This window comes from Balaenoptera acutorostrata, chromosome X (genome assembly GCF_949987535.1).
Source record: "Balaenoptera acutorostrata chromosome X, mBalAcu1.1, whole genome shotgun sequence".
NCBI lineage: Eukaryota > Metazoa > Chordata > Mammalia > Artiodactyla > Balaenopteridae > Balaenoptera > Balaenoptera acutorostrata.
The window spans coordinates 119,946,940-119,967,098 of record NC_080085.1 but is presented as its reverse complement, the minus strand read 5'-3'; the positions used below and the strand labels follow the sequence as shown (position 1 = coordinate 119,967,098).

At 43.0% G+C, this 20,159-nt stretch overlaps 2 protein-coding genes across 6 annotated transcripts in view; one reads left to right on the top strand and one right to left on the bottom strand.

Moving 5' to 3' along the window:
• The window catches only part of LOC130706457 (60S ribosomal protein L17-like), an 83,078-nt gene extending 76,079 nt beyond the window's left edge, over window positions 1-6,999 (bottom strand). Inside the window, exons 1-2 of the mRNA XM_057538580.1 lie at window positions 6,559-6,999; window positions 5,066-5,168 (exon numbers count right to left, since the gene is read on the bottom strand). Of these exons, the coding sequence (XP_057394563.1) occupies window positions 5,066-5,168; window positions 6,559-6,999 (544 nt within the window). The remainder of the gene's footprint in view (window positions 1-5,065; window positions 5,169-6,558) is intronic.
• Window positions 1-20,159, top strand: part of FGF13 (fibroblast growth factor 13) — a 525,181-nt gene that overhangs the window by 448,928 nt on the left and 56,094 nt on the right. For 4 of the 5 annotated variants that reach the window (XM_057538932.1, XM_057538929.1, XM_057538930.1 and 1 more), the window contains 2 exons: window positions 9,269-9,379; window positions 14,763-14,866. In XM_057538932.1, the coding sequence (XP_057394915.1) occupies window positions 9,269-9,379; window positions 14,763-14,866 (215 nt within the window). Of the gene's footprint in view, window positions 1-6,861; window positions 7,362-9,268; window positions 9,380-14,762; window positions 14,867-20,159 lie in introns of those variants that run through there. The other variant, XM_007176523.2, reaches the window with a different exon arrangement.

Below are 20,159 nucleotides of genomic sequence, written 5' to 3'. Positions count from 1 at the left end.
CTTCCAAAGGCAAAGGCTCTAGTTATCTCCATGCCCCATCAGACAGGACCTTACGCTTTCTCAGTAATGGTGTTGCTACCCTTTTCCTCGTGACCCCTTCTTGGTTGCAGGTCATGGGTATGTGAATAGTAGTGTAGTTTTAATGACAGAATGAGAGCCTTGAGCCCACATATCCACCAAGGTAGATAAGGTTTCTGTTGTAGTCACAAAAGCTTCTATAGGAAAATCAGCAATCAGCTATTGTATTTGACAACCCTTCCTGAAAAGAATGTTTTCCTTGTACAAGAACTTCAATCCCCACATCTTGAAGCTTAAGCTCATTTTCTTGTGATCCTTCCTCTCTCTGAATGATCAAGGGAGAAACTTCCACCCCAGCAATCCGATATTTTTTTCCAGGTTTTCTTTTTCTTTTTCTTTTTTTTAACATCTTTATTGCAGTATAATTGCTTTACAATGGTGTGTTAGTTTGTGCTTTATAACAAAGTGAATCAGCTATACATACACATATATCCCCATATCCTCTCCCTCGTGTCTCCCTCCCACCCTCCCTATCCTACCCCTCTAGGTGGTCACAAAGCACAGAGCTGATCTCCCTGTGCTATGGGGCTGCTTCCCACTAGCTATCTATTTTACATTTGGTAGTGTATATATGTCAGTGCCACTCTCTCACTTCGTCCCAGCTTACCCTTTCTCCTCCCCGTGTCCTCAAGTCCATTCTCTACATCTGTGTCTTTATTCCTGTCCTGCCCCTAGGTTCTTCAGAACATTTTTTTTTTTAGATTCCATATATGTATGTTAGCATACGATATTTGTTTTTCTCTTTCTGACTTACTTCACTGTGTATGACAGACTCTAGGTCCATCCACTTCACTACAAATAACTTAATTTTGTTTGTTTTTATGGCTAATATTCCATTGTATATATGTGCCACTTCTTCTTTATCCATTCATCTGTCGATGGACACTTAGGTTGCTTCCATGTCCTCTCCAGGTTTTCTTGATTAAAATGACCAAGCAGGTAATCAGGGGCCTTGAACTCTTGATGTTGCAGCTGCTATGGCTAATTAAAATGGCAAAGAGCTGAATTCATAGATATGATTAATACCATCAGGGTGCTTTATGGTTTTAATGTTCATAAATTATGACTGCACAATGAAATTTTTATATGGGTTATAGGATTTTTCCTCTTAAGGATCAGAATTAATTAGTGTGTTCCCAATTGATTTTATTTATTTATTTATCTATTTATTTATTTATTTGATTTAAATATAAACCAGAGGTGGCTTCAGTACATTCTATAGCTTAAGTATTGAGAGAATGATCTCAGAAAGGGGACATAATGAAGACCAACCCCACTATTCTAGAGCAGCGCAAGCCTAGGGTTCCCTGGCTTTTCATTCTGAATGCAAATCAGGAGAGCCAATCAATTGCTAAAAAACTGATTCTGGAGATCTTTGTTTCTGAAGCATAATTCCCCTAAATGATCTGACTAGGAGAGACTCTTTGCCAGCTAATAAATTTGTCAGGTTATGTTACAGAATACAGTAGTCATTCTTTCTGTCTCTAGAATTCCAGTGTGACATTGATGAGATTTCCTTAAATTTCATTTTTCTTCCTGGTTGGAGTTAAGTGGCCGGAGCCTTTGCTAATGGCGTTTCTCTAATCTCCTCATTTGTATTTCTATCCAGTCGTTTCTCTCGGCTTTTGGACATAATTAAATAGACGACAAAAGGTGGTACTTGCTGCCCAGTCTCCTCAATACCCCCTCTGCTGCCCTACTCAGTTACCAGCCGGATCCCCGTGTTGCTTGACCGTGGTGCACTTGAACCTGCCCCCCTTCCCTCCCTTTGAGCTCATCATCAGTCCTTGACCTGGTAACTAACGGGTCACTGAGATGTTCTGATGGACTGTCAGTGAAGTTGGAGAGCCAACTGGCAAGTGGCTCTGAGTATGTTTATCTTCATGGAGGAAGGGTGTTTGAAATCTTTTCAGAGTTTCAGAAACACAGCCCGTTCCTTCCTGCTCAGAAAGTACTGAGGCTGCTCCTGATTAGGCTGTGTGAATTCTCTCGTTTTTACTCATCACGGTCACATCTGTTTGGGTTTCTGCCTCTCTCCTGGAGATGCCTCTTGAGAGCAGGTCCCCCCAGCTTCTTTCCAGCTCCGCCAAGGCCTGCCAAGAGAGATTGGCAGACAACAATCAGCATTCTCTGCTCTGATAACTCACATAACTCTCCCTGAAAAGAATGCCAAAGCCTGCTTCTCAAGTGAACCCATGGGGAATGGAGCCGAAGAGACTCATATTTTTCTTGGGGATCCCATGTGGAGTTTATATTCCGATGGGATGGGAAGAGAAAGGGCAGAGGGCAAGTATGAGGAAGGCAAGATGAAGAGGTAGGAGGACGATGGCAAGATGCCATCTTGAGGGCAAGATGAAGAGGTAGGAGCACAGGCAGAAAAATCATAGGCTCCCAGGGCCCAAAAGACCTTCCAGAACATCTCATCCAGAGGTCTTCAAATGTTTTGTTTTTAGTAGTGGAATCTTTTGATTTTTATCTTTTTCATAAGAAATCACACAATGAGTCCCAGTATATAAAAGAGAGGAAAGAAGTGCTATGGTTGAAACACGGGTGAGGGAACTTACATCTGTGTACTCTTAGGGCTCTGCAGGATACGATTTGAAAGCCATTCATCAAGTCTCAAGGATGATTTTAAAGATGGGAAAACTTGGACTTCCCTGGTGGTCCAGTGGTTAAGACTCCATGCTCCCAATGCAGGGGGCCTGGGTTCGACCCCTGGTCGGGGAACTAGATCCCACATGCCACAACTGAGAGCCTGCATGCTGCAACTAAGAGGTCCCGCATGCCACAACTAAGATCTGGCCCAGCCAAATCAATAAATAAGTATTTTAAAAAAATAAATAAAGGTGGGAAAAATGAAGCCCCAACAGGAGATATGACATGCCCAAGGTCACACAGCCAGTTAGTGGTAGAGACAGGATTCAAAGGTATGCCTCCTGTCTCCCAGGCTAGAACTCTTGGTGAGTTGACTTGGAGAAAGGAGCCAAGGATGCTTTCTTCCTGAATCTGATGGAGGAGAGAGCTTGGTGGATAGGGCAGTGGGGAGCAAAGGTCTGGGAGGAGCTGCAGCGAGTAGGCCCACCTAGCATAGAGGAGTTGGGAGCCTTGGAGTTAAGCAGGAAGAATTGAAACTCTGGATCTGCAGGAGATCCAGGAAGTTCCCTAACAAGGGTGCAGGGTCAACTGGTAGGAACAGAGCAAGACGGGAGAAAACGGCACTTTGGAAGTGTCAGAGGAATGTTCTTTATTCATCCTCCCACTGACATGTCATGCTGCTGGCCTGGGGTGGCAGTAAGACAGAAAGGAAAGGCAAAATATGCTTCTCTAGGGTGGCCTGTGAGTCTTTCTTTCATTATTGCCTTCCCAAGATGAATGGGGTTTTGGGACTTCCCTGGTGGTCCAGTGGTTAAGACTTTGCCTTCCAATGCAGGGGGTGCAGGTTCAATCCCTGGTCGGGGGAGCTAGGATCCCACATGCCTCGCGGCCATAAAACAGAAGCAATATTGTAACAGATTCAATAAAGACTTTAAAAAAAATTGTCCACATCAAAAAAGTCTTTTAAAAATAAAAAGATGAATGGGGTTTTAGCACAGATCTGCTTTGAGGGTTTCAGAGTTATATTCACACTCTTCTCTGAGAGCACCTGAGAAATACACATGAGAGTTAGGAAAGGATGAAAATATCTGCTTCATTAGTGGTTAAAGTGATTGTACGATACAGTTTGGACCCAAAGTCAAAATGGCTTTCATTCAGTCCCTCCCCGCCGCCCCCTGCCCACCACGATGCCTCTCCAATGACAGGCCTCTGTGAGTTCTCTTGCTGAAGGAGACAGGAGAACACGTGTGGTCTGCAGGCAGACACACCACAGAGAGTTAGTGCCCCTATCTCTAGTCTCACCCATCACACGTCATTCGTTTTCCTGCCCATGGAGTTGAAAGAATAAAGGGGGGATATAAATAGGCAGAAGTACATTTTATGGGCTGACAGGGACATGGGATAGAGAGAGAGTCTGGTTCCCCCATACCTCTCATTTTTCAAGAGACGTTAGAGCAAGAAAGATATCTATAAACACCCATAGAATCATTTGGTTATCAGCTTTGACCCAGTGGTTCCATGCTCATGGCATAGAGTTTAATTCTCTGATGTATTAAAAAAAAGAGAAAAAGCCTGGGGTGGTGGGTACGGGTTAGTGACAGAGCTGGTGTATTTACATGTTTGTGTTTGTGACTTTGTAATGACGTGCCTGTCTACCTCAAATACCCACCTGAAAATACCTTGTGAATGGCATTTGGACAGGCAAACAATGAGTGCTGTCCCGGTGGAGAAGCGGAGGAAAGAGCATGGGAAAGCCCTCCTCATTTTCTCAGTACCATTCCCTCATTCTTCCCAAGTTCTGTCCCTTGCCTGAATCAGAACTCTGTCTTTCTTTAGCTTTGTCATGCCTGCTTTGGTTCAAGGTCCCTAGAGAGAGGCAAGAGGAAAGAAAGGAAAAAAAAAAAAAAAAAAGGCCCTTGGAGTTGGTACTCAGCAGAAGGTAAAAACATGACCAGTGAGTAGGAATCTCTTAACTGTCCGTCCCACACCCCAAATATTTGGTCCTGGTCACAACTCCTTTTGACCCCTCTTCTGGTGAGATTATTTCCCTTCGTGGTACTTGGAATTCAAATCACATACATTCTGAGCCAGGGAACATCTTCCTACCCTTCAGAATCAGTATCGATCAGTCATCTGTCAATTATTTTCAATAAACTTGTACTGAGCATAACTCATGTGACAGGAGCTGTGCCAGGAGGTGGGAATATAGTGGTGACCAAGCCCCAGTCCCAATTTTCAAGGTGTTCAGAGTTCCGTGGGAGCAGACCAGGGTTTTTCCCAGGTGAATTCAAGTCTGAAGATACTTCGATGGGCTTGAGGTGCTAAAACTCTCCTACCTTGTCCTCCCTTTTCTTTTGGGAAAGTGCAAAGCACAAAGGAGCGGTAGACTAACCTGCAGGGAATTTCAGACCGTTCGGCATCATTCTCCTGTATCTATCCATTTCAGTGCCTGCGCCTTCACCCCCGCCCACCTTAGCAGACACGTAATCGTGCTTCTGACAGGGCAAGAGACACTTCAAGATTAGGGAAAGGCGGAAGGGAGGTGGCGGCAGCTTCCCCGGTGGAGCAATGAAATTTACAGAAGGTTCGAGTGATTCAACTCTGATGGGCTAAGAAGCCTGAAAGATTTCAGTTTCTTAGTTGAGGTTCAGGCAAAAGAGCTCAGGAAAGGACCAGAGTCTAGGCATTTGCTTTTGCATCTGTATCAATTCTGAAAAGATCTGAAAAGGGGTGGAGGTCCAGTAAACAGAGCATAGTGGTAGCTCCACGTTGGAGCAGACTTACTCTTGGGGGGCTTCCTTTCTGGCATCAGAAATCAAGTAACATAGTAAAACAATCATGTCTGTTTGAAGGGAGGGATGTGGACGGACTATTCTTTTTGTTACATTTGACCTCAAAATTCCTTCTTTCTTCTCCAGATTAAAATATAGAACAGGGAAGGGACAGAACTTGTGAATTGAGTGAAGTGAGCAACAAGCCAGACTCGATTCCTGAATTGGAGGGAGGCTGCCTGAGCTTGAGGAGCAGGGGGAGGGGGGGAAAGTTGGATATTGGAGACGCGCCAGAGCTTAAATAAAGAGGCTCAGCTCTGCATTTCCCAGATGCTGCTTATGGTACACGACCCAAGCTCTTTGTTTGGATCCCAAAGCCGAACAGAATGATGAGGGGGCGCCTTCTGTTTTGTGGAGAGGAAAAACGGGGTTCGGGCCGCACAAATTGGCCTGAAATGAAAAGTCAGCAGAAACCAGCGGGTGGCAGCGTGGCGTGCGGGCGCAGCTCTGCAGTGGCTTCTGCTGCTGCTGCTACTGCTGCTGCCGCGGCCGCGGGGGCTAAAGCAGGCTGCGAGCCCCGGCCTCCTTCCTAAACGGCTCCGAGTGTCGCCATGCGAAAACCCTCAGCGAGGCTGTGTTTGGAGGGGAGTGGGTGTTGTGAGTCCGAGCCTGGGGCGGGGGCTCCAGCCCGGGCGTAACCTGGCCGGCTAAGAGTCGCACACTAACGGAACATCCCACTCCGCCGCCCCCATCTCCGAGCAAGCCCCGGCTCCTCCAGCCCAACTGCCTCATCCCGCTGCCTCCTCCATCACTGTTTCCTCCCGGAGCTCCTTGGGGGAAGAGGAGGAGAGAAGGGTTGGGGAGATTGAGCCCCTACAGGTGTTAGCCCGAGCGGCCCGCCGGGACTTGGGGGGTGGGGCGGGTGGGGGCGGCCCGCGGCCGGGAGCCAGCGGGCTGGGCTCCGGGAGGGAGGGGCCGCCGGGGGAGGGGGCCGCGGGAGGCCGTCGCGCTCTTCCGGAGGGTGCCTGCGGCGACAGAATTCCTATACTGAGTCTGTGCCGCGCCCAGAGCAGCAGCGGCGGCAGCGGCGGCAGCGAAGATGCAAGGCCATTACCTGTTTGAGCCCCGGCGGAAAGCTGGCACAGGCCAACTTTTCCCGATCGGCAGGCCAAGAAGTTGCAAGGACTAGTCGGAGGCTCGGAGGGGCCAGGGCGAGGGCGCGCTCCCCCGCGCGCTTCCTCCATCCCCCCCTCCCTGCTGCCGCCCGCGCTCCCGGCCTCTCTCCCGCCCGCGCTCCCTCCCTCCGCCTGCCTCCCTCCTCCGGCCCCCGCCGCGCGGCACCGGGCGGTGGGTGCCGCCAAACTCCGACCCGAGCCACTTGGACTCGCACAGTGTCCTCGGGGCGCAGGGGCCGAGCGCACGCACTCGCGCAGCTCTGCCTCCGCCTGGCAGTCTCGCCCGCGATCCCGGCCCGGGGCTGTGGCGTCGGCTCGGACCCAGGCAGCCGGCAGCCCGCGCGGGATCCGGACCACCGCCGGAGGAGCTCGGCCGGCATGCTGAGCCCCCTCCTCGGCTGAAGCCCGAGCGCGGAGAAGCCCGGGCGAGCGCCGGCTCCGGAGACGCAGGCGGCGGAGGCGCGAGACCGAGCGGACGAGCGGCGGAGGAGCGGGAGGAGGAGGCGAGCCCGGAGAGGGGCCGGGAAAGAAGTGGTGGTGGTGGGCGTCGTGGCCATGGCGGCGGCTATCGCCAGCTCGCTCATCCGGCAGAAGCGACAAGCCCGGGAGCGCGAGAAATCGAACGCCTGCAAGTGTGTCAGCAGCCCCAGCAAAGGCAAGACCAGCTGCGACAAAAACAAGTTAAACGTCTTTTCCCGGGTCAAACTCTTCGGCTCCAAGAAGAGGCGCAGAAGGAGACCAGGTTGGAAGGGGCTCTTGGCTGGCTTTTTCGGGCCCCCGTACTTTACGGGTGTGGAGGGGGCTGGGGGGCGTGGATGGAAGCGGAGGTGAGTTTGTCGGCGGCCCATCTAGTGCGGATGTGGCCACCTAGCCGGTGTGCGTGCGTGGGAAGCGATCGCTTTCTCGCCTCCTTCGTAACAGTAACAGGCTTGCTGCATTGCAACTGCCGTGGGACAGGCGCAGAGCCTGGGGGCATACCCTGCCCAGCGGGCGCGCAGTCAGCTTCAGACAGGCCACATGTGTGCAAGCCCGTGGGCTCTGGGCAGGCGTGACCCAGACGTGGCTATCGCGTGAGTGGCGTGTTAATTGCAGGCGCGGAGCTGGGCAGACCCCTGCCCACCCCCTACCCCAGGAAACCCGGGGAATCCCTCCCTTGCCTTCACCCCCGAAGCTCTGACCCTTCCCCTCCAGCTTCCACCCCCAAGGGCCGTGGGCTTCCGCTATCTAGGCATTCTGTTTCTTTGATCACTTTTAAGCTTATCGGGTCAGACTTGTGGTGCAGCTTTGAAATATTTGCTGGAGAGAAGGGGGTGGATTCCTAGAACCTGTGGCAAAGAGCTTAGTGATCTGGTTGAGACTAGTCAAACTGTGGTTACTTGCTACTAAAATGCAGGATTGAAGAGAGTTTAAACTCAGAGCCAGATCGTGGGTCCTTTTGAGCCTATTCAGTGAGAAGAGTAGCGCGGTATTCTGGTGCCAGGGGAAATTCACACAGCTAGAGAGGAGTCGGGTTGCGTCAAGGTAGACCTTCAGGCGTAGAGGCAGCTTATTTGGCTCTTCTTAACCAAATGAATCCTTTACGCTATTTTCTTCCTTTTACTAGATAAATATCACAGAATTTCAGTCTTATTCATCAATCTGTTATTTCGCTATTTGTGTGTTCTACACATCCTGGAATAGAAATGCAGACACACATTTTCTGCTTGCTCGAAGTTTTTAAGGCATTAGCTGTAAATTAGGCTTGTTTTTAAACAGGTTTAAGCGGTGGCAAAGCATGATTATGTGGCCTGAATAGTCACGTAAATATCATTTCAGTGCAGGTGTCTGTATTCAATGAAAGCAAATTTTGGATAACATGGCTGTTATTGATAAATGAGGCACTTCATTAATCTATGGTGATTCATAATTGAAAATCATTTTGAGAACACATTTTTGGATAATTATACTTGATACGAAATTTGAAAATAAATATGAACTAATCTTCTTTCCTCCCCACCAACAAAACCCCTGCGCTTTGCACCCATTTTCCCTAAGGAGAATTAATACGATAGGGTATGATAATGGTTGTTTTATTCTCCCCTCCCCCTTTTTTGTATCGCGGCTCAATTTTCTAAGTAGAAGTTCTTTGATGGGGTTCCAGGTTATTTATGCGTTTTCAACCTTCTTAGAATGGAGGGAATTCTTTATTCAAATTGTGGTATTTCTGAGGGAAATCTTTGCTAGTGTGTTTTTGGTCCCTGCTTGGTAAACCACTCTAAATCATCTTAGTATTTCTCCTTTTCCTTCCACATGAGAAGTAGCACGTTGTTAAAAGGCAGACTATGCCATTTGCCAACCCATTTCGAATGCTCAATGAGATAGAGTGCCACTCTCTAAGCCAAAGGACACGCTCTCAGAAACTGTCTCTGCTGTCAGTAGCTTTAGGGCTTTACCAGTGTTACCAGGTAGAAATCAAATGTTTCTTCAGTTCGGAGATTGGTTCTGAAGCTTGGAGTTTGTTTGTTTTCTTTCTTTCAGGGGACTCTTTAAAAGTGTCATTTGACCTTTTCCACTAAAATTTTTAAATAAAATTAGAGTTCTGAAATCTGAGTCTTTTCAACTATATATGTACAACTTATCAATTGATCCAAACCATCCTTCTCCTTACAGAGCCTCAGCTTAAGGGTATAGTTACCAAACTATACAGCCGACAAGGTTACCACTTGCAGCTGCAGGCAGATGGAACCATTGATGGCACGAAAGATGAGGACAGCACTTACAGTAAGTGACTGCAAAATAAATAATAGCATATCCCAGCATGTTGCTGACATTGTGTTTTCTTTCTTTTTTTTTTTTTTAAATAAACAACCCTTGCTAAATCCCAAAGCAAATCCAAAATAGGGTCAACACTATATAATCCTGTTTCAGCAGGTTAACCTAAAGGAAGGGGAACATGAAAATATCTAGAATAGTGAACTGTAGCAAATAATGTTGACACCATCTAAAGAACGATCCAAATGTCATCTCCATGGTAATCTGGATAGATTTATGGCTGTCCTTTGGATTTTATTACTTTTTTCCCACAGAAAATTTACTCACCCACACACTGATCCTGAAATAGCACGGTTATCTCTACTCTTAAGAACCGGTCTCATCCCAAGAGAGAGGAGAGGTTTCATGTCAGGAGAATTCATCATTACAAGCTTTCACTACTGCTTCCCCCGCCTCCACAGACACTGATAACTCTCAGACTAATTGGGATTTTAACACTGAGATACCTCCACAGGTGGGTAAAGACATTTCTTTGAGCGCTTTATTTTTAACCGTGGTCTTAGGACCGAATTGGAGACCATCATGGTGAACCTAAAAGAGAAACACATCAAAAAGAAAGTCAATTTTATTTCCAATTACTGAAGGACAGTGATTCCAAGATATTATATAACCTTTTGTTACATACGCTTTATTTGGAGTCATCAAAACATAAACTCACAAATAGTAACGCCCTCTTCAATGGTAATAATTGGTGGGGTTTTGCAATTAGCAGGTTGCTGCAGACCTACCTATTCAATGTTCCATCAGGCTAAACCACCTCGTTCTCACCACTCCTTCCCGATTTTCCCTAATTTATATTGCATTTCCCTCAGACTTTGTTAATTTCCCAGAAATAGTCCCATTGCCGAGGAAAGCCCATCTGAATGCTAACAAGTCCTCTGCAGCATTTTCAGAGATGTGGGGCTAGAGACAACAAAGCCATAGACAAGGGTTCCAACGTTGAGTGTTAAAAGTATTTCACATCTTTTAAGAAAGCTTCCTGGGCTGATTGATGGCCAAGGCAAGATCTCAAGAGGAAGTCACCTTTAATTACCCTTAAAGAAAGCTCTGTTGGTACCTAGGATGAAAAAGTTCCATACTTAAATGGTTTACTAGTTTTTTGCACTGTTTTGCAAAATGCAGTGTTGCTGTTGTGATACTGAAGTTCTACAATGAGTATGCTAGATGTTCTTTCATGCATACTCTTTCTTCTATTTGAAAAAAATGAGTCAAGGGTAACTAGAGGGTTTTACTGCACTCCTATAACAGACATGAGTCCATTATGACCAGTAATAAAACATTCCCATGAATTGTATGTTTAAATCGCTGTTTGGGAAAGAAATTAGGGGATGTAAGCTGCTCCGTTTTCCAAAGTGCCTCAGCAAAACGGATTCATTGGGCATTATTGGAAGGAAGTTCACGATCAGCTGCGAATGAGCCCCACCCGGTCAGGTTTTCCCCCATCTACTTTTAACGTTTTTTGCAGATGGAAATCAGTGAAAAAGTTATTTTGGGTCCAGTGTTCGCATGCCTTTCCTGAAAAGGAAAAAAAAAAAAAACCCAGACAATTCATTTGTTTATAAACAGCAATGTGGCACGCGCATCAAGATCACAGTGTATATGTAGTCATTTTAGGATATTACACACACATAGATATATACACACAGACACACACGTACACACACACATATGTATGTAAATCAAGGCTCCCTTTCTTAACTATGGAATCAGGTAGTAGGTTTTACTTTTCAATTCCTGCATACGCATAGCTTGTGCCTTTTGGTTGTCTTATAACTGACTGATATGCATGGCATTTCTGTATACTAATGATATTGTCAGGCCTTTAAAGAGCCGGAATCTGTGTTTAGGCACAATGAAATAATGAGAGGTGAGTCAGCTGACGGTATTACCATCACATGAAGCATACAAATGAAAAGTATCTCAAAATAAGTAGCAGGTCTGTGGGGCTTCACTCTACCCATGCTGCCAAGTGTAACCAGGGGCCGGAGAGCTAGCTTTTCTTCCCACTTAAGTACATTGTAGGGTGTAAGTCATCATGAAACAAGAATGTTTAATGGTTAAAGTGATCATTAAAATGATCATCATTAAAATGGAAATTTAGCCATGCAGATGGCTTCTTTTCTTTTTCCCCTAAGCCAAGCAATTTTCTTGACATTCATTATTTAATTAATTATTTTAAATGAGTGGAACAAAAATACGAGTTTTTTTTTTTTCCCAACTATCACTTTTTCATTTTTATACTATTTCCTTAATATGCATTCCTGGTATTATGTTTATATTTTTCTTATTTTTATTAATTTTTAGGATTTTTCATTTTTTTCTCACTTAATTCAACGTGGTTGATTTTATGATATTTTAATTCTGACATGGTAAGCCAGATCATGGTAAAACAAATCAGTTCACGTTTACCCAGATACATCTATTTCTAAAAACATATGTTTGATATTATGCATTCAAGCTGACCTTAGGTAGCTTTATTACAATGATAAATGTTAGTCCAATAAACTCTCATCATGAGCAAGTCAACCATTGTAAATTATCTATTGCCCCCTGAAAAGGAAAAGATGATAGACATTTCAAGGGAGTGGTTTCATTATATCTGCCATGGGTTCAATGAGGGCGATGTTAGAATAGGCAGCTTTCCTTTCAAAACTCCAGTAGTGTTACCAGTTCAATGGGTCAAGTCTTTCCAATCTACATTAATATATACTTTTTAAATTACTCCCTTTGAGAAATTGATCTTAACCCAACTGATAAAAAAGGATAGCTTCACTTTCGTATTCAGCAAACACTGAGTGCCAACTGTGTGCACATCTCTGAGAAAAATGGTCCCTTCGAGGTAGAAGGAGTTTAATTGTTTTTACATAGACACAACAGAAAACAAGAAACGAAGGCCCTTTTATTTATTAAAATCTTCTTCAAAATTTTGACAGAAATGGAAAAAGAGATATTAGGTGTTTAATGAATGTGTTTTAGATACACAAATAAAATCAATTGTTTTCTTTTCATGTTTAGCATATTTTCATCCGAATCAAAATAATATCTTAAGTCCATGAAGTACTCCAGATTTAGAGAAGCAAAGGCATACTGGAGGATATTGAACCTGTGCAAGCTCACCCTTGATGTAATTTCTTTGCATTTTTATCTGGAAATACTGTCCCTTTAGACAGACTTTAAACAAACCTGTTTTATGATCTATCTTGAATGTCTAAAGAAAAAAGATTGGACTGGTATCACCCGTCACTCTCCACTTTTGCTGCTCTCTTCAATTTTTTATTTTAGAGTGGTATTTTTTGTTTTTGAATCAGGCTTCACAGAAATTTACGGTACATAGTGAAAAATCCATGGCCACTATAGAGTTCATACCATTATTCAGGAATACATAATGCCGGGCATGGGTTACTGATGTTCTTTGCTTCTCTTCCTCCTACTGCTATCTGATGTTTGGGACTTAAGCATTTTATTGCCCATTAAAACCCACATCAGAGAGGAGTTGGGGCACACAGTGAAAATCAAATATTTCTCTCTCTCTCTTTCTCTGTTTTTTGCTTGTTACCACCTGCATTCAGAGAACTAAGAAGGTTCAGAATATTGTAAAAAATGAAGTTCTAGAAACAATTCTGAGTGCCCTTTATTACCTGTCATCTATCATCTATTATCATCTATTAGTTTGACTAAAGTAGGATTCAGACATACACTGGTGTTCTAGTTGTCTAGTGGTATGGCTTTTAAGCCAAACCCATATGGAGGTTTTTGTTTGGTTTCATTTGGTTTTTTAGATATTAGAATTTAAAACTATGAGCTTTTATATAATGGGATTGTGATCTATTACATTCCAAAAATGTAATATTATCATGGTTTCACCGTACAGATTGCTAGCCGTCCACAAATGTGTGTGGAGCCCCTGCCGTGAGCAAGGTACCATCAACAGAAAGAGACAGAACGGATACGTGACATGCTCAATGAGATCAGACTTCATTCCCGGGCACTGCATGGTCAAATATAGCATTAGATCCTGGCTCGCAATCTGTGCAATTACTTTCCTTCACCTCACATAACAGAAGGGCACAGCTTCAAATATGATGAGTATTGAATGAAATGCCATCAGTGGCATGTGGTAGGAACACTTGTGTTTTGAACCGTCCTAGCTCCTCTCTGGTGACACCCTGACTTTAAGGGAAAGGTACATTGTAGGCTCACCAAGGAATATTGAGCTCTTCATTAATATTTCTCATCTCTGTAACCCCACCTACTGCAGTAGAATATACATACACCAAGATAAGAGATCTGAGAAAAACTATTCTTACCCACGGGGTGACTGCTTTACGTTCTTGTTCACAGGAATGATAGCAGACCAATTTACCATCCTCCATAAACTTACACACCAAGGCAAAAATCGTCAACATTGGTCTAGGACTCTTGAGAGAAAGGTGCACAGGCTATTTTCAAAAGATGTGTGTGGCAAGCACTACGTTTTAAAAATGTACTGTTTTATTTTTATTCCTGGTGTAGGAGGGAGTAGACAGCTGGTAGGGGGAAGACGCCCACTGGTTTCATCCAGTGAGTGGTGTGTGATTGTGAGGAGAGCCGGGGTGTAAGTTTCACGCAATCAAACCTTCAAATGGAGAAATGAAGGCCTCCTTGGTATCAGCCAGCTGCCCACTTACAACTATTTAGGAAAAAAACCAATGAAATAAATAAACCTCTCAAGTTCATTGTTTTTATTCCTATAACCTTTGCTCCCCGAGACTAAAAGACAACCTATCTCAACCCAATCTTAGAAAATGTTCTTTAAGAGATACTACTGTGGGAACGTAAGACTCCTTTTTTTCAAGGCCTGGAACTCTTTTTTTGTGGTTGCGTCGGAAATAATACAGATAATTTAGGTGAAGGAGTTGGACCAGTGTCTTTTCTAAGATTCTAGGAATCTCTCCCCAGCTGATAGATCATATCTGTGTCTGTGAATTTCAGCAGTTGTCTAAGGGAGCAGTTTAAAACCTTGGCTGGTTGAAAATAAAGCTATTTAATATGTAGACCAATTCCTGGAACTGGATCTTTACAGAAGCATCAAGATTTCCCACGTCCAACACTATACAAACCATGGAATTGTCTTCCCTTTTCTCCAGCGTGGTTGAAAATATGTAGCTATCGTCCCCGTTATATGACTGAAAGGTAGAAGAGGCCCTATCTATCTGTAGTTATATATAAATATATACAAATATTCCTACCAAGCACACATTACTTTTGGAAGACCAGACAGTCCTGCTGGAAACATTGAAAAGCTATGGAATTCGAAATCGTAACCTTGTTTTCACATTCTTTTTGGTTGCAGCTCTGTTTAACCTCATCCCTGTGGGTCTTCGAGTGGTGGCTATTCAAGGAGTTCAAACCAAGCTGTATTTGGCAATGAACAGCGAGGGATACCTGTACACCTCGGTAAGCCTTTCACTGTGTTCATGTTTTGATTATTCTAGTTTTCACCTGATATGAAGTGAAATAGGCTGCATATGTGTTATCATTGCAGATTTGTGTGATTTGAGGAAGAGTGGTCTGGATGGAAATAGCTTCTTTGAAAAGACAAATTAATTTCCAGTGAAAATTATATCTGTTACTAATTAATCCTTTGAAGCTAGCATTTTGGGTATAAAATGCAAAGATTCACTAAACATTTTTGCATACATTGGCATATGGGTTGTTATTTTGTGTAGCATATGATATAATGGTCTATCTTGCTGTAGTGCTTTGCAGCTGTGGGAAGCAAAGCCATTTCTATAACTCAGTTCAACATATATTTATCCATGTTTACTCCTAAACAAACTAATGAAACCTCTTCCTCCAATCAACTCCAGGACATAAAGAACAGTTTTAGAAGTGTTTCTGTATCTTATCTTCAGTTCAGTTAGGTCACATTTGCTGTCTCTACTTTAAATTCTGTTTTTCCATCAAGCACAGTTCAATCTCTCCTTACAAATTCCTGCTTGCCTTTTCTTAAAAGTTTATAATGTAGAGTACAAAATGAAACTTTTTCCAAGAAATTTATAAACAATGTAGACAACAGTTCAGCTAGGAACCTGGGGCCACATTAAACTTTTAAAATTTTTACATTTAAACATAGGCAGAAATGGTACAGTACCAGGGTTAGGATTTTATTCTTAGCAGTAGATCTAGATACAGAGTGCAGGACACCACTTAATATATGAATATTTTTTAATCTTTGTTTTGAACTTCATATATTCTAAGAAAAGGATAAGATGTTAAAAATGGAGAAAATTGCTTGTCAAACTTCCTTCTAGATAGCCTTTGAAGTAGGCTATTACCATGACTAGAGAAATCTGTTCCTCAAACTGCAAAAGTGGTTACCTTTAAACATGCTTGCCCTGGTCTGTTCCTTAAATTTATTTCAAAGCCAGGTATGTAGAAAGACTCTCAGACCTGGTGAAACCATGTCATAACTCTGTTTTTCAGAGACCAAGATGGGAAAGAGGGGCGGGAGAAGAGTGAGACCAAAGGGCCTTTTCATTTGGTAAACCTGGGTAGTGCATTTCAGATTCCACAATAAAAGATTAGCAGCGTAATCTTCAAATCCTGTTCACGATCAGCATTCCTATCAGGCCATTTCAACTGTCTTGTTGTTTAATAAATGCAGGGGTTTTATTCTTTTTACAAATGCAAGATTTGAGTTTATTGCAAACTTCATGACATCTGTCACTTTATTAATACATGGCCATTATTATAAACAATAGGAAAGGGGATTTGGCTTTCAGATTTGTGCATTAAGATAATTTAATAACAAAGGATTTTAATTAACCTCATTTAGATCAACAGACTACCTCATCAGGACCAGATGCAAAGGTAGGTTTTTCACAAAATAAATGACTGCTTTCTGCAACTACTTTGTGGGTATGGGAAGGAAATGGAATATACAGGGCATACTTTTGAGAAGGTAAATACCAGATGGCATAGGAAATCATTACTGGTAAAGCATGCAGAATTTCACTGAGCTGTGGTCACCATTGCGGTGCCCTGATGAGAAAGGTTGATTTTTTAAAAATCTGGCAACAGTAAATTTTTTAAAACAGTTTGCAAATAATATTTAAGTTAAAATGAGAAAATGTCATGTAAGTTAGGCAGTATGTCACGTGCTCCTACTCAAGAAAATGAGGGCATGCAGTATTACATGTAGGGAATTGATGTCAAAAACTCATAGCCTACCATTCAGATTGACCGTTATTCTAGCAGATGGTAAATGTCAACGTGAGCTCCTTTCTAAGGAAGGCTTTCCGGGGGAATCAGCATTGTAGATGGATGGGCTTCCTTTCTTTGGTGGGCAGGCCAATATACAGCAAAATGTGGATTACTTTGTATGCATTTCCTATTAAGGAAGGGAAACCTTAAGTAAGTGTTTCCTATTAAGGAAAAGAAACTAGGTTTTCGTTAAGGAGAGGTGTCTGATCGATAATCCTAGAGTTCATAGAGGGAAAAATACCCAAATTAGTCTGCTCCAGGAAAGAATCAGAATCTCCTCCAGGATAAATTACCCAGTTCTTCTCATTACTTCTTACTGATTGTGGTTTGGGGTCCCATCACCACGTTGATCACCATCCTCAGTGGGAGCTCCATTTATTATCATCTTTTTAAACATATAGCGCTCAGACTCTCTCGGGATATTGTCTGTCTTAGTGACTTCAGCAACACAAGACCAAAAAGCTAAATGAAGTATCTTGCTTCATCAAGAAGAGAGGGTCACCAAAGGGAAAGGATCGTTCTTCCCTTACATAAAACCGTGGCACTTCTGCTACTGAAATACTGTATGCAGTTTTGTTAACAAAGAGAAAATAAGATTGGACAAAGACCTTAGGGAGGAAGCAAAAATAAGAAAAGGAAGTAGAGGCTACTGATATGGGCAAGTAAAAAAAATCTGTTAGGAGGTTATTGAAAATTATCTCGGTGAGGGCTGACTAAGGTCTGCCTTACAACGTTTGCGGTGGCAGTGGCTAAATGGAGATGGATTTGCGAGGTATTTCAGAGGTAGAATCGTGAGGGTTTGGTGGCTGATTGGATTTGGAGGGAGAGCAGGAACACCATGTATGGTTGAACATGTATAGTTGCCATTTACTGCACAGATGGAAGTGAAGTATCCTCAGGTAGACATTTTTAAAAATTTGCACAGCAGTGATTATTAGGGTCCCTGAGGGAGAGTGAGAATTTTACCTTTGGCAATTGAGTTGATGGTGAGCTATTAACCAAGATGGAGAATAAAGGAAAAACTACAGATTTGGGGGGGAAAAAAAAAAAGATACCTGAGTACAGCTTGACATAGATGTTTGAAAATATGACCCTAGAGCTTGAGGAAGAGATGTGAGCTAGAGATAAAATGCGGGAGTTACCACATGTAGGTGGTGGTTGATGCCACGAGAAGAGTTGAGGAATACATAGCGTAAGGAGAAAAGAGAGTTTGTCAAATAATATTAGGCAATACTAGCATGGAAGCGGCCAGCAGCAGCAGAACGAATTGTGGCAGATATCATAGCATTGCAAAAACCAAGTGGGGAGAGAGTTTTCAGAAGAGGCAACAATGTCAGAAGCTTCAGAGAAAACAAGTAAAACAAGAACTAGGGATACACCGTATGAAGGTCTTCAGCAGTCTTGGCAAGAGCACTGTCCGTGGAGTAGTGGGGACAGAAGCCAGACTGCAGTGGCTTTTGAGGAATGAATGGGAAGAGAGGAGGTAGAGGCAGTAGGTGTAGATTTTCTAAGGGAAAGGGAGACGTGGGTGAGTATTTAGAGGAGGACATGGGATTGAAGAAGGCTTTGAGGGTTCTTTGGTTAAAACTCTTGAATATATTTGTTAGCTGAAGGGCAAGAGCTAGTAGGGAGGGAGGTGTTAAAGACATAGGAGATGGGACCCTTTGTGGAGTAGGGTCCCAAAGGAGTCAGAGAGAGTGATGGAACTGAGTAGAAGTGAGAGGATTAGATTCACCTTGAAGAGTTGCTGTTTCTACAACAGGAGGCAAAGAGATGAGGACAGATGCAGACGTAGGTGTACTAAGTCTGCAGGTGATGGACGAGGAAGTTGAAGAATTTCCAGCCGGATGACCTGTATTTTCCCACTGAAACAGGAAAGAGAGTCATCTGCCAAAAATCAGGCATAGGGAGGATATAGGTGAAGGTTTGGAACAGCTGTTTTAGGAAAGGGGAGAGGAAACAGTCTAATGACCAGGGGTGGGTAAACTGTGACCCATGGGCCAAATCCAGCCTACCACCTCTTTTTGTAAATACAGTTTTATTGGGGCACAGTAACACCCATTCAAAAGTCTATGGCTGCCATTGCGATACAACAGCAGGGTTGAATAGTTGCAACAAGAGCCCTTGTGGCCCACAAAGCCTAAATTATTTACTATCTTGTCCTTTACCAAAAAAAGTTTCTTGACCCGCTAGTCAGATGATAGTTCACAAACCTTAGTTACCTATTAGAATTACCTGAGGACCTTTAAGAAAATTCCATTCTCTGTGCTAAACACGAACCAATAATATCAAAATATCTGAGGGTGGAGTCTGGGCAGTAGTATTTTCCAAAGCTCCCCAGCTGATTCTAATGTGTAGCCTGGGTTGAAAACCACTGATAGACGACTAAGAAAAATGATTGCTGAATAGCACTGAGAACTGCCCCCCGCAATGAAGTCAGAAACCATGAATTTATAGGCACTTTGTCTTATATCTGAAATTTCTGAAGCTGACCTTCTTATTCTGTTCTTGTAAACAAATTGCCTTTACATTTCTAAAGGCTTGTTTCTTGAGATGAAAGAAAACGCTGATCCTTCGAAGAGATTCCTTATTCTATTTCCTTTTCTTTTTTCTATCTTCTTTTGCATTTCTGCTTCTACATCCCTCGATTTCTTTTATTTTTTTTCTCCTCGATTTCTTTTAAATTCAGTTTAACACTTTTACCATTTCTTACCCCCTTTGGCCATTAAATAAAGAAACAATACCTCCACATTGTTATTGCTACAGAGATAGCAATTTGCTTTCCATGATTAATCTCAGGATTCTTGCACCCTTCCCCCTCCCTTTCTTCCTTGTTGCCATGGGGGACAGACTTGATGTAGGCTCAAGTGGCAGTGAGAAACCATCTGTGGCACAGGGACTCATAATTAGCCATTATTTCATAACATATTTACTTTTGTCCATGATATAACTAAGTCTTTCTAGAACTGTAAGGAAATTATTACTCATTGTGTATAGAGAACTTTGTTCATACCTTTGGTTTTCCTTTACTAAGAATAATGAGTTGGACACAAGCTTTTGAGAATTCCTCAAAACTTAATAGTATAAAGCCATTTGTAATAAGTATTTCAAAACTGCTTGAAATAAAGAAACATTCGCTATAGGAAAACAAAAATCTTAAATGTAAAAATGTTATTAATGTCCTAGTAACTATCTTAATAGAGGAGTAATAACAGATATTAGAAACAAGATAATAAAGACTCAAAGCTGAGCCCAAAACATTTTCTCCTGCTTTTTGGAATATTCCAGAACTTGGTAGCAGCATTTTCCCCTGCCTAATTATTTCCCGTTCTTCAACACTAGTTTTCCATTTCCAGAGTACACTGTGCTGCTTGGGTTGTTGTTGGGATAGCTAACATGTGTAGACAAGTAGAAATCCTTTGACAAGTAAACCTCTTCCATTCAGATATTTCTAGAGAGGGCTTTTAGGAGTGATTTCACTGCT